At 36.7% G+C, this 13,846-nt stretch overlaps 1 protein-coding gene across 4 annotated transcripts in view; it reads right to left on the reverse strand.

The window, feature by feature from the left end:
- The window catches only part of TMPRSS15 (transmembrane serine protease 15), a 163,665-nt gene that overhangs the window by 89,425 nt on the left and 60,394 nt on the right, over positions 1–13,846 (reverse strand). For all 4 annotated transcript variants that reach the window (XM_066365895.1, XM_066365892.1, XM_066365893.1 and 1 more), the window contains 3 exons: positions 4,283–4,388; positions 3,837–3,987; positions 1,249–1,384 (listed from right to left, as the gene is read on the reverse strand). In XM_066365895.1, coding sequence (XP_066221992.1) covers positions 1,249–1,384; positions 3,837–3,987; positions 4,283–4,388 — 393 coding nt within the window. The remainder of the gene's footprint in view (positions 1–1,248; positions 1,385–3,836; positions 3,988–4,282; positions 4,389–13,846) is intronic.

Here is a 13,846-nt window from a genome sequence, read left to right on the forward strand (position 1 = left end):
CATGCTTCAAAGACAAGAGGGAAGTCTTCGCAGGAGAAGCTACAATGCAGTGAAAACATTCCAATGAAAGGACAGTGAGTGTTTAATATCAGTATCATTGTGGTTTTTCTGTCAAATCCTATCATCTGAATGTGATATGAAGTCATTGTCTCCTCTCACATAGATAGGATGAACAATGATGTCCTTTTGCTTCTGAAATGTTGTGTTTCTAATTTAACTTCAGAACACAGGGAGACTCAGGCTCTATATTATTCTTTTGAGTGAAAGAACCCATGGGACACTGGAAACTCTGGTCACTGCTTAACAGCGACATGTTAGTGTCTCCGTGAAGGGAGCATATTGCAAGGCTTTAAGGAGTCACCACTTCAGGACAAAACTCTTTTGGGTCATCTAGGTCTGTATATTTAAAGTCCAGGCCCAATCATTATTACTAAATTATTCTGGAAATGGGTTGGGTGGGTTTCTGGCTCAACCAAATTCTTCTTGGAATCTTAATATTACTCCTTAAGAAAGCTTTGAGAATCAATGCTTCTTTCACAAAGACTATAGGCCATGTTACATGGCCAATACAGAATTAGTTTATATTCTAATGAAAACAAAATAAATATTAGCACCTTCATTTTAAAAATGAAAAATCACTAAAATTGTAATAAATATGATGTGTAAGAATGTACTGAGGCCCTGGCCAGTTGGCTCAGTGGTAGAGTGTCGGCCTGGCGTGTAGGAGTACTGGGTTCGATTCCTGGCCAGGGCACACAGGAGAAGCACCCATCTGCTTCTTCACCCCTCTCCCTCTCTTTCCTCTCTGTCTCTCTCTACCCCTTCCACAGTCAAGGCTCCACTGGAACAAAGTTGGCCCGGGTGCTGAGGATGGCTCCATGGCCTCTGCTTCAGGTGCTAGAATGGCTCTGGTTGCAACAGAGCAACACCCCAGATGGGCAGAGCATCGCCCCCTGGTGGGCGTGCTGGTGGATCCCGGTCGGGAGCATGCAGGAGTCTGTCTGACTGCCTCCCCGTTTCCAACTTCAGAAAAATACAAAAAAAAAAAAAGAATGTACTGAGTGATTCTCATTCTGGGTTTAGGTATATAACATATAATATTTTACTGGCTTCTAATATACTTATATTTTAAATCTTTGATTTCCAGTGAAAAAATATTAGACTGAGATAAGGAAATAAGCCAAAAAAATTATCTACCTGAAAATATTAATGACTTAATTAATGAAAATATGTGTTAAGGTTACTTACTAGGAAGTTCTGGTGGAGGAGTTGGGACCAAAGTTGGTTCTGGATAAAGACTTGCATTGCAAATTCCACTTGTTAAGCTAATGTCATCCAATGCTATATCACTCAGGAGCTTGTTTTTAAAAGCATTAAAAGAAACCTGCAATGCATAGAAGCATATTAAGTTATTCTACTCTAATATTCCCTAATTTGATTCTTCTTGTGGCCCAGTACTCTCTGGAGAATCAATACCGCCATCTTCAAACATCTGAGAACAAGTTACTAACTGCACAGGGAAAGACTGATGTTTCTCAAGATCCTTCTGCTGAGCCCACCTCCTGTGTTTAGTGTTCACACTAACCTAAATTTTCAATAATGTCTTCCTTCTGAGTTAGCCAATATTGCCACAGTTTGTCTCTGCCTCTCTCTGAAGATGCTGTCATACTCCATTATCTGTCGTGCACATATAATGTCTGACAGGGGCAAGGAAATTTCTTCTACATTCTCCCGCAGCAATGTTAGAAATCCTGGTAGCTGTCTGCCTTCTCAGAGCATGTAAGCCCCGAAGAGAATATATAGTGATTAGATCATTTAAATTGGAGGAGAGGGGGGCAGGGGAAATTATGATAATTTAGGGCCAACTGGTACAGGTTATAGTTCCCTTGGAGAGCTGGTGTGAGATACTTTGTGAGGGTGATAACAAAACAACACAGACCCAGACTTGTGAGAAAAGTCTAGGGCCATATGAAACATACTAAGTTTCTAGGGATAGTGAATATTTTTAGCTGGACTTTTCTGAATCCTCTACTGTGTAGGACAGAAAAGAAAGAAACTGAGTATGTTTTCTACTCATTGCTATGCTAGGCACATGTCATATATACATTATCTTATTTAATATTTCCAACATTATTACACAGTCATGAATTTTATATATACATTCATGTGTTCATTCATTCCACCTACTTTATGCCAGGCATTATTCCAAAAAAGGATTATTTTTTTTTCTCTTTCATGTAATACAAGATAAATTTTTTAAAAATTAACATGATTAGTGCAAGATTTCATAATAAAGTGGCAAAACCAAGATCAAAACATTTAGGCCCTGGCTGGTTGGCTCAGTGGTGGAGCGTCGGCCTGGTGTGTGGAAGTCCTGGGATCGATTCCCGGCCAGGGCACACAGGAGAGGCGCCCATCTGCTTCTCCACCCCTCCCCCTCTCCTTCCTCTCTGTCTCTCTCTTCCCCTCCCGCAGCCGAGGCTCCATTGGAGCAAAAGATGGCCCCGGGCGCTGGGGATGGCTCCTTGGCCTCTGCCCTGGGTGCTGGAGTGGCTCTGGTCCTGACAGAGCGACGCCCTGGATGGGCAGAGCATCGCCCCCTAGTGGTCGTGCAGGGTGGATCCCAGTCAGGCGCATGCGGGAGTCTGACTGCCTCCCCGTTTCCAGCTTCAGAAAAAAAAAAACGATCAAAACATTTTTAGAATTTAACGCTCTCACTCTGCTTAATGAGCTAACTTTGAAAAAATTGTTCCTGTTTTATTACTTAAAAGAAACAAAACAAAACAAAACAAAACATGCTCAGTGAGTTGAGTCAGATTTGACCACTGCAGTACTTACTTCCTTTCCTGCTTCTGCTATCTCTGCCTTCCCTTGAGGCCCCATTTCTTTTACCCTTCCTTGAATTATCAGGAAACACTCAAACATGGGATAAAAAGACAACCACAACAAAAACCAAACTTCACAGAATTAAAGCATAGAATCTGAAGATCAGAGAAATACAGATGATTATCGCTTGCTTTATACAAAGTCATAGGAAAAAACTGAAGCTTCTGATGACAATATCTATCCCCAAACAGACTGCCTGGAAGTTACACTTTCTTGTCTGAAGTTACCCAATTAAAACACTGTCAATTTGGTCAAATTATTAGCCTTTACTACCCTATATTTTAATTGCAAACACCCTTAAGAACTGAACACATTAAACTGTTATCTGCAAAATTAATTCACCCTAATGTGAAATAAATGATTGGAGATTTCCCAGTGATACAGCTCATGGAATTTGTTTCTAAAGGAAATGAATGGAGATAAAGTCAGAGTAGGATGGCATAGATGAATACCAGTAGGTATGGATGTTCTAATAAGAAAAGATATTGCCTAGAAAATGCTGGGCTGATCTAGGTGGTGTTTGTAAAAAATTGAAAGTCTTAGTTAGGCAGGCAAGGGCATAGGAGGACACAGATTGTGCTAAAAAAATTGCAACACCCCCCCCCCAACAAACAAACCTAAAATATCCTACAGGTTTCCAAGGTTTTATGACACTTTTAACTTTTTGAGTAGTGAGTCTTTTGTTAACTCTTTGAGTGAGGACGTACATGAACATTCGTAGTACTCATAACTGTCCTTCAATAAATGGTTTTTAATGAGTTAATGAATAAATAAAAATAGAAACACTTAAAGTTTTTTTAAAAGAAGATAGATTATGAAAGTAGAGAAAATGACTTGGCTGTATTTAGGAAATAAACTATTTTTTTTCATTAGATTACCATAAACTATAATTGTATCACTATTTTTAGAATACATATACATAATAATAAAACACAAAATATTTTGCCAACCTGAAATTCTATGGTTTCATTTATTGTTACTTGTCCATAATTCCAATTTTTCCCATAATTTCCTTCCTTTTGGAAAATTATCTTCTCCATGTTTTGGTAACTGCTGATATTAATGCTTAATTTATAGACATTTTCACCATACATGTAATACCTAGTTTGGAAACAAGCAAAAATTATTGAATTTCTAAACATTAGAACAAAGACATTTATTGGTTCTTCTATAGCTTATGGTGTCTTTGAAATACTTGCTGTTTCCTTGGGTTAAGGGAGTTGCTGGAGACGGGGCAGGAAGTCCCCCAACATTTTACTTCTTTATCAATTTGAAAAGTAATGGCAAGTTCATTAAAACTTGAGATATCATCATAGTGAAATCAGAGTTTGGCACCATGAGAAAAGATACGTTACTCATTGAATAATATGGTATTTAACATGTGCCTACAACATACCAGAAACTAAGGCAGATGGGTTCCACAGTGGGGCTCAAAGGGAGGCTTGAAAGTTCTACTCTTTCCCATCTCCCTCCTGGTCCAGTTGGGGTGGAAATGTAAAATCCTGTGAAAACAACAAAAAAAGTTTTACTTCAATTAATCATTAGCATTTTCAATATGTGAGATATTCATAAGCAGAAAAAAAACAACTTTTAGGTGAAATATAAGAAAATAAATTTAGGTAGAGAGGAAAGGATACTAGACTGAAACCCAGAAGGTGATGTCTCTGGCATAAGGTATGTTATTTAGGAAAATCACATCTCAACTCTAGCTCCCAGTTGATGAAAAAAACCCCTTAAACTGGAGCACTGCTGCCTGACTAGGCAGTGGCACAGTGGATAGAACATTGGCTGGCCTGGGACGCAGAGGATCTAGGTTTGAAACCCCAAGGTCACCAGCTTGAGTGCGGGCTCATTTGGTTTGAGCAAGGGTAACCAGTTTAAGCCCAAGTTCACTGGCTTGAGCAAGGGGTCACATGTTGCTAAAGCCCCCCCACCCCATCAAAGCACGTATAAGAAAGCCATCAATGAACAATCAATCAATGAATAACTAAAATGCCGCAAAAAAAAATCGATGCTTCTCATCTCTCTCCCTTCCTGCCTATTTGTCCCTGTCTGTCTCTCTCTTTGTCTCATTAAAACAAACAAAAAAAAAAAAAAACAAAACTGGAGCACTACTGAGAGTACAACAAACTTTGACTTATTGGTTCCATATGATTGTTTGATCATATTATCATGTTCAAATGCCACTTTGATTTCCATTTATAAAAGGTTTTAATCATTTCACTTTTTAGAGACAATCATCCATTGAAGGGGATTAGATATACTGGTGGAATAACTCCTGATACGTGAAAATATTTAAATACAGATTTGAAGACAAAGTTAAGAGTTTCAAAGATGGTCATTTTTTATTCCATTGACTATACTGCATTTCTCTAAATAAGTTACTTAATTTTATAATGGTTTCATCTTCCATATCACTTTGAATGATGACTAATCAAATCAAAGCAGGTAACATGCTAATCCACGTAAAAGCTTTCTAAATAATAATGTGCTCTCTGATATGAAATTTATTATTCCAACCAATAGTTTGAATAATTTAGTGTGGGAGAAGTTATTGGGGCGGAACACTTTGAACATTTTCTTAGGGGTATTAAATTTTTTTATTCTTAGTTTGCAGCTTATACATTATGACAGAAAATAAGAATCATGTAACAAAATATAAAATGATAAAATATTAGAAAAACCAAATTTTATTGAAATGTTATTCTTTATAAAATACTAAAATTTGATGTTTATTTGAAATCCAGCATCTTCTCTCTTATGCTTTCCAACATACTTGTTTATAGGCAATGTTGTATACAATATTGAAACATTTATTTATAACACACAGAGTAAGGACAATACATAAAGAAAAATGCTAGTAGAACTGCCTATAGATCTATCATAGCATATTTAGACCAGGGAGACAAAAACTGTTCAGAATAAAAAATTATTTTATCAAGGTGAAATTCTGGTCAAATATCTTAATAAATACAATATGCTTGCATTCTTTGCAATTAGATTACAAAATATAAAATAGAAAAGAATGTGTGTTTAACATTTTATGTTTTTAACACATTGCTTATATTTCATATAATGCTATAATAGTTCATGCATACTTATTTTATCTATATACTTAATGTTTCATTATTAAACTTATTAACAAAAGTAGCATAGAAATAGAAGAGATATTTAAGAATTCACTCTCTAAATGCCTAACTCCCAAATCCTTTTGAGTTGACCTTACATTTAGTTGCTTAGAATATAGTTAAGGAAGAAATAATTAAAAACTACCGAATACCAAAATTAAGTACTGACATATTTAGCCAGTTCAGAAATATTTCTATTTAGCTGAAATTATATAATATAAATACACATTGTGCTTTTATTTATGTCTGGCTTTGTTCATAGTCAATTTGTTATGATTTTAAATATTTTTAATCTATTGTTTACTTATTAAGCAGCAATATATTAGGACATTTTAGTGTGATTAAGATATCATGATGTTATAAATGTTATATAATTGCCCAGATAAAACATAATTACGTAGCCCATAGTACCTTATAAATTTTGCATAAATAAAAATGTTAAAATAAGCATAGTAAATGCCATATAGAATTATATATTTTGGAATATAATCTATATCAAGGTAATAATTCTGTGATAATATTTAAATTCATTAGTTAACAAATTAAGAAAAAAGGAAATTCTTTATAAAATTATAAATTTTAAAAGTAGAGAATTGTAGTTTACATAAAAATTTACATAGTCCAACTACCCAATTGTCCTTATATTTTCTCTACAACATTTTGCCTGTAGGGGTCATGTGACCTCTGCTTAGCACAGGTCAAATGCTGCAAGAATTATTACATTACAAGACAGCCCACTCCAGTTCAACATAATTAGTAAACCTCTTATTTTTAAATAGTAAATTATTGTAAACCTGTTGTTTCTTATTTTCCCTCCTGGACCCATTAAAGATAAGATAAATTTGTCAGCTCTGCAAATACTTAAAGGCCACTATTATGCCTTTCTTGTCTTCTTGATTACCCATCCCCATCCCTTTTGCTGACAATAATTTTAATATGACACAATAATGGCTTATTTCGCCATTTGGTAAACTCTCAGTTGTAAATTGAGTTGGTTCCATTTAGAGCAGTTGTTTACAACCTTTTTACACTGGGAACCAGCAAAAATAAGAAAATCATTTCAGGGACTGCTAAGGCAGAAATTACCTTGAATATAAGTGAATTCACTTAAGATCATTAGGCCTGCAATCTGCAAACACCATCAAGGTGGTTAATTCTTTGTGGACAGGCATAAAATTTCTTGGGGACTGGCACCAGTTCATGGACGGCAGTTGAAAAACACCAATTCAGAGAATGGAAACTGTAAGTCCACACGGTATTTCTATTGGAGTATCTCACCAGGTGGAGAAGTAGGAACATTTTAATTATTAGGTCTCTGACTTAAGTCAAACCATCATGATTACTATTTATTTCCATGTCTGTCTTTGTCCTAGTTCTCTCTCTCTAAAAATTTTTTTTATTTTTTTATTTTTTACTTTTATTAATTTTTAGAGAGGCGAGAGAGAGAGAGAGAGAGAGAGAGAGAGAGAGAAGGGGAGAGGAGCAGGAAGCATCAACTCCCATATGTGCCTTGACCAGGCAAGCCCAGGGTTTTGAACCGGCGACCTCAGCATTCCAGGTTGACGCTTTATCCACTGTGCCACCACAGGTCAGGCTCTAAAAATTTTTTCACCTACATCATTGCTGAATAATGCCTGCTTCTGCATAATCTAATTGGTTCCTTACTCAACATCTTTTACCTTCTCGTTATTTCCTACTAAACCAAGTACAAATTCACTCTGATGTTTGGGTCTTCTGTGTTATGGCTTCAATATTATTTCCAGTCATAGCTTTTACAATGAATCTGTTTACATGAAGCACATCTAAAAAATAAGATTATTTAAAATTTTTAAGACCCAGAAAATTTATAACCTTTTTTTCTGTTTTTCTGTCCTTCCACTCTTTCTCCCAAAAGTTTTTATGCCTAATAGTAATTTCTTTTAAAATTCTTTGACTTTCTTGAATGTCTTTGAGAGCTCTTGGAATTAACCTCTGAGTCAGTTTACCCCAGAAAATCGAATACATTTTGTTAATTTAAGCACACAGTGAACCTCCTTCTTGAAGCATAAGCTTTTCTTACAACATACTTCTACCTCTCTTTTCTGCTTATTTCTCCATGAACTGACTCTAACCTCTCTCATTCAAGTTTCTGATTAAAGAGAAAAAGTGCTGATCTTGATGTAGAGACAGCAGCAACTGAAGAGAGTGGAATTTTCTGGAAACTTAAAGTTCCCTCTCAAGAAAAAATAGGCTGATATAAATGACTCTAAGTTGTGAGTGCATATGTTAATCCAACTGAACTAATAGATAAATATTGAAAGTTTAGATTGGAGAGTAATACAAATATAGATTCTATCAATATTAGAAAGTGATATTATTTTCTAAAATTCAACATCAAAGGAAACATAAGGAAATAAAGATAATTACTTTAAAAACACTGGAGTTATACAAATTTTATCAAAACTTTATATACTAAATGAAATGCAGATACATAAATGACTTAATATATTTTTGAAAATTAAAAACGATAACTAGTATTTTCCTCCCCAGCACACTTCTTAGAACAGTATCAAAACCAATTTGTGTCTGTTGAATACTTGTGGCATGAAAAGAAATTGTTATAATTACAAAATTTATATAGCACATTTTATGTTCCAGGCATTGTTCTATTTTTATAACATAATAATCAATTTAATGTTCATAACAGGCCTCTAAAGTCATTCTATTATCAATGCCACTGTCCAGATGAGAGAACTGAGGCACAAGAGAGAAGACAGATAACTTGTTGAAATGGCAGAGCTGAGATTTAAACCTAGCTAAGATTTCCAGGTCTCTATTTTAATGATCTTTACTACCACACTATGCTAACCTCCAAGCATTAGAAGCAATAATGATTTCATTGAGAAAGACCAATTAAAAAATTTTCCTTTGGTTTGTCCAGCCCTTCAGTGACCTCTACACTTTTGAAGTAAGTGTTCACATGTTACTAATCTCATTTACCCTGAATGTTCTGAATAAATGGGTTATTTCTGAGCACTCCAAGACATTGCACGATCTCCTTCAATTCTCTTTGCATCTAAGAGGTACAGTGCAGAAAGTTAGAAGCTGCTGTTCCACCAGGAGGAAGCAAGCACTTCAGAATTTAACAAGTTAAGAGACTTAGATGTTCATCCCTAAAGGAATGCTAATTCAAAGTTTATCTGTTTCATTTACTATCCTTTCCTTTAGAGCAGGGGTCTCAAACTCAACTCAGCATGTGGGCCGCAGAGCAAGATCACAGCCGTTCGGCGGGCCGCACTAGGTCTACAAAAGGCAACTGTTATGCAACACTTTTCTCACTGCAGTTGAAAACAAAAAAAAAAATCAGTACAACAAGCACAATCGTACATGCAGTTTACTCAGTGTCACAAAACGACCAGAAACTGTAGTTCGCATCACAACTGCTGTTAACTAAGCTAATATCTAGCTAGGATGCTAGAGAAATGAAAAAATACAAGTAGGCCCCTAGGCTTACTTAATTTTATCCAAAATATTTTGAAATTCATGGATTAGTCTGCGGGCCGCACAAAATTGTTCGGCGGGCCGCAAGTTTGAGACCCCTGCTTTAGAGTAAAGGCAAAGAACAAAACCCCTGGATGGATAAGGGGAACACAAAACAGGAGAGATTTAATTCTCTTCCATTTCAGAGGTAGTATGTTCCAACATAAAAAAAAAAAAAAAAGCAGGTTGGAAGAAAAACGCCCCTGGGGGGAAATGACTGATAGATTATAAAATCACTGGTACCAGAGTTAGAGAAACCTATTAAGACCTGTCACCCATTCTCATTACGCGCCTCTGGTGGGCCCTGAATAGCTCTGATTGGTCTCACGTTAAATAACTCCCTCTACATGGTTTGTCCTGAGACTCTATTTCTGACCCAGCTGTTTAAAACCTCCACCAGACATTTAACCTGCTACACTTTGGTCAGTTTTATTTTATTTATTTAGTTATTTAATCTGTTGGCAAGCTGAAATCATTTGCCTCCTGTAATGTACTTACATTCCTCAAATATCAGTGAAATTATTTCATCTCTTATTCTGATGACATAAAAACCAAAAATGATAATTTGAACATCAAATATTTCAAACACATATAAAGATACCTGTCATCATGAATAGCTGCAGCTATAAATGCTTCCTATACTTCCTACTCTAGTTCAGTGTGGTACATTCTTTAAAAAAAAAGATATTTTTTTATTACAGTAAAGGAAAAAGATGGTCAAATTTTTTTACTGTTTCAGGTCAGTCTTCTTAGAGGACCATAGTGATTATCACTTTGGAGTTAGTCTTTAGGTGTGTAGATTACAAATTTATTCATGGAAGATAAAGCTCTGGGAAATAATTTATTCAAAGAAGATTAATTAAGACTGTGAATGTCATATTTTTTTATACTAAACATGTTTGATTTAACAGGATTGGCTATTTATGCAAAGTATGTATATATTTTTATTCATAGGTCCACACTGGTAACTCATTTAGAAGGATTCATTAACTTTCAGATTTTATACAGAATCTGACCTTTTTCTCACTACATCTGCTCCCTATAATCTGATAATCCTATGTTCTCTTCTCTGGCTCAGGGAATAACCTTCCATTCATCTTGATGACAACACCGATGCCCTTCCAGAAACTATCCTACCAGTTAGTGTGACTCTTATCATGTTTTTGCTCAAGAATCTTCCATAGCTTCTCATATCACTGAGTAAAAAAGCCCAAACCATAGAAGACCCATTATTACCTGGACCCTAATGGCTTATTTACATGACTCTATCCATGCTGGTTGGCTTCCTGGCTTTTTTCCAGACAAGTCAGGCATGCTCCCTGTAGAGCCAATGCTTGTTTTGTTCCCTTTGTCTGAGATAAATCTATATTTCCAATTCCTTAAATTCCTTAAAGTTCTGATTCAAATGTCATTATTTTCCAATGAGCCCTAACCTGATCACCCTATTTTCATTTGATAGAGTACTTCAATACATGCCTTTCTTATTGCTCAAACTCTACATTTTTCCTGGAATACTCATTCACCTTTAATATACCCCCAAAATGTAATTACTTGTCATGCATATGGCTTCTTTCTGTTTTTCTTTGCTAGAATGTGTTCTATCATGGCAGAAAAGCTGGTTTATTTTGTTCACAGATATATTTTGAGTGCTTGAATAGGGCCTGGGACCCAGAAATATTTTCTTGAATAAAGGAATAGAATATCTTGAATGGGGCTCTTAATGAAGAGTATAAAAATAAATTAAAAGTAATTATTTTCTTTTAAGAAATATTTTCCTCAAGTTGAAAAAGTACAATGTATAACATTGTGTTATTTTTGGGATGCCATTGTTTAAAAAAATATGGATTAGTCAGATACATTTCTGCCCTGAAAAAAAAATTAACTCTTTAATGTCTCTTACTAGATGTAACTCACATTTGACATTAAATCACTCATTTACTTTACGAGTTACAAAAATGAGAATCTTGTGTGTGTGTGTGTATGTGTGTGTGTGTGTGTGTGTGTGTGTGAAAGAAACAGAGAGAGAGAGACAGAGAGAGGGACAGACAGGGGCAGATAGACAGGAAGGGAGAGAGATGAGAAGCATCAATTCTTTTTTGCAGCACCTTAGTTCAGTGATTGCGTTCTCATATTTGCCTTGACTAGGGGCTACAGCTGAGTGAGTGACCCTTTGCTCAAGCTAGTAACCTTGGGCTTAAGCTAGCTACTTTAGGCTTCAAGCAACCATTAGGCTCAAGACAGTGACCATGGGATCATGTCTATGAGTCTATGATCCCTCACTCAAGCCTGTGACCCCATGCTCAAGCTGGTGAGCCCGTGCTGAAGCCAAATGAGCCTGCGCTCAAGCCAGTGAGTTTGGGGTTTAGAACCTGGGTCCTCTCCTTCCCTGTCTGATGCTCTATCCATGAGCCACCTCCTGGTCAGACCATAAATGAGAATCTTGATCTTTGTAAAAGTGGCCGATAATAACACTGGGAAACAAAATTTTTCTTGCATCCACAAAAACACTTGTTCTTATCTAATTCGAGTGTGCTGATCTCAAATCTGACATTAGTTTTTTCTCTGTAAGCTACAGTTCTTTTGCAATTTAAGATTTTAGGTTTTCATCTTATTGTAAAATTTTCAACAGTTAGTTTAACATAATGAAGTAGAATGTCTTCTTGGGCATCATCTTTGTGAAAATATAATAATTTATATAATGCAGTAAGTACACTAATACACTAAAAGATATGATAGCATCAGAATTGGTCTACAATTTCAAAATAGAACATATTAAAACACTTATTTTAATCATAAAATTTGTGCAAAACATATTTAAGTTCAATTCAGGCAAAACTTTGCATTTGTAGCTCCTGTGTTTGTGTACTTGTTGAGGACAACCTCATTTGATGCTCCAGCAGTGGTCTGCTCATCACTAACAGCTCCAAGATTTTCAGGAAACTTATCAAGGTGACTGTTCAGGAAGTGAATCTTAATGCTCATGTTACATCCAATGTCATAGAAAGCCAACAGCATCCTTTGAACCAGAAGTTTATAGTTTTCTGCTTTTGTGTTGCCAAGGAAGTTCTTCGTAACTGCCACAAAAGACTGCCATGCTGCTTTCTCCTCCTTATTCATCTTCTTGGCAAATTCTTCATCACTTCCGAGGGTTCGAATTTGAAGTCCATCGAAAGTACCTGCTTTTATCTTCTCGAAAGACAAGCCTGGAAAAGCAGAAATAATATGTCGAAAACATTCTCTTTCTCTATTCAAAGCCTGAACAAACTGCTTCATTAGGCCAAGTTTGATGTGAAGTGGGGGAAAGTGATCCTGTCTCAATTAACTACAGGTTCATTCACAATATTTTACATTCCTACTTCCATAGCTTCATGTTTCGGCCACTCCTTCTGTGTCCAGTATTTCTTACGAGCTTGGCTGTCCCACAAACACAGAAAGCAAGGATATTTCTTGAAACCTCTCTGTTGTCCTAGCAGGAAATTTACCATTTTAAGATCCACATAAATGATACAGTTATGCTCCTCTTACTTCAGGACAATTTTTATGTCATTATAATCTTCTCGCAGATGAGTTAAATAGCCAATTGGAACCGCTAAATAAACATTACTGTTGTGTAGGAGAACACATTTCAGACTCCGTTTAGAGATGTCAAGAAATAGCCGCCATTTTGTTGGACTGTAAGTGGTAACATCTAGTTGGCTGAGAAGACTACTGATATCATGACAGTAAACAAAGTGTTTATCTTTGGAAAGAAAGTCCTTAAAAATTTGTTCATGCTTCCTGAAACGGGATACTTTAGCTGACCAGTGAAGTACATTCTTTTCTTTTTTTTTTTTTTTCTGAAGCTGGAAAAGGGGAGAGACAGTCAGACAGACTCCCACATGCGCCCGACCAGGATCCACCCGGCACGCCCACCAGGGGCAACGCTCTGCCCACCAGGGGGCGATGCTCTGCCCCTCCGGGGCATCGCTCTGCCATGACCAGAGCCACTCTAGCGCCTGGGGCAGAGGCCAAGGAGCCATCCCCAGCGCCCGGGCCATCTTTGCTCCAATGGAGCCTTGGCTGTGGGAGGGGAAGAGAGAGACAGAGAGGAAGGAGGGGTTGGGGTGGAGAAGCAAATGGGCACTTCTCCTATGTGCCCTGGCCAAGAATCGAACCCGGGTCCCCCGCACGCCAGGCCGACGCTCTACCGCTGAGCCAACCGGCCAGGGCACATTCTTTTCTTGAAGTCTGAAGGCTACTAATTCAGCTGCTTTCTTTGATATGCCCAAATCTCTTACTAAGTCATTCAATTCAGGTTGGCTAAACTGCTGAGG

The sequence above is a fragment of the Saccopteryx leptura genome, chromosome 2 (genome assembly GCF_036850995.1).
Source record: "Saccopteryx leptura isolate mSacLep1 chromosome 2, mSacLep1_pri_phased_curated, whole genome shotgun sequence".
Taxonomy (NCBI): Eukaryota; Metazoa; Chordata; class Mammalia; order Chiroptera; family Emballonuridae; genus Saccopteryx; species Saccopteryx leptura.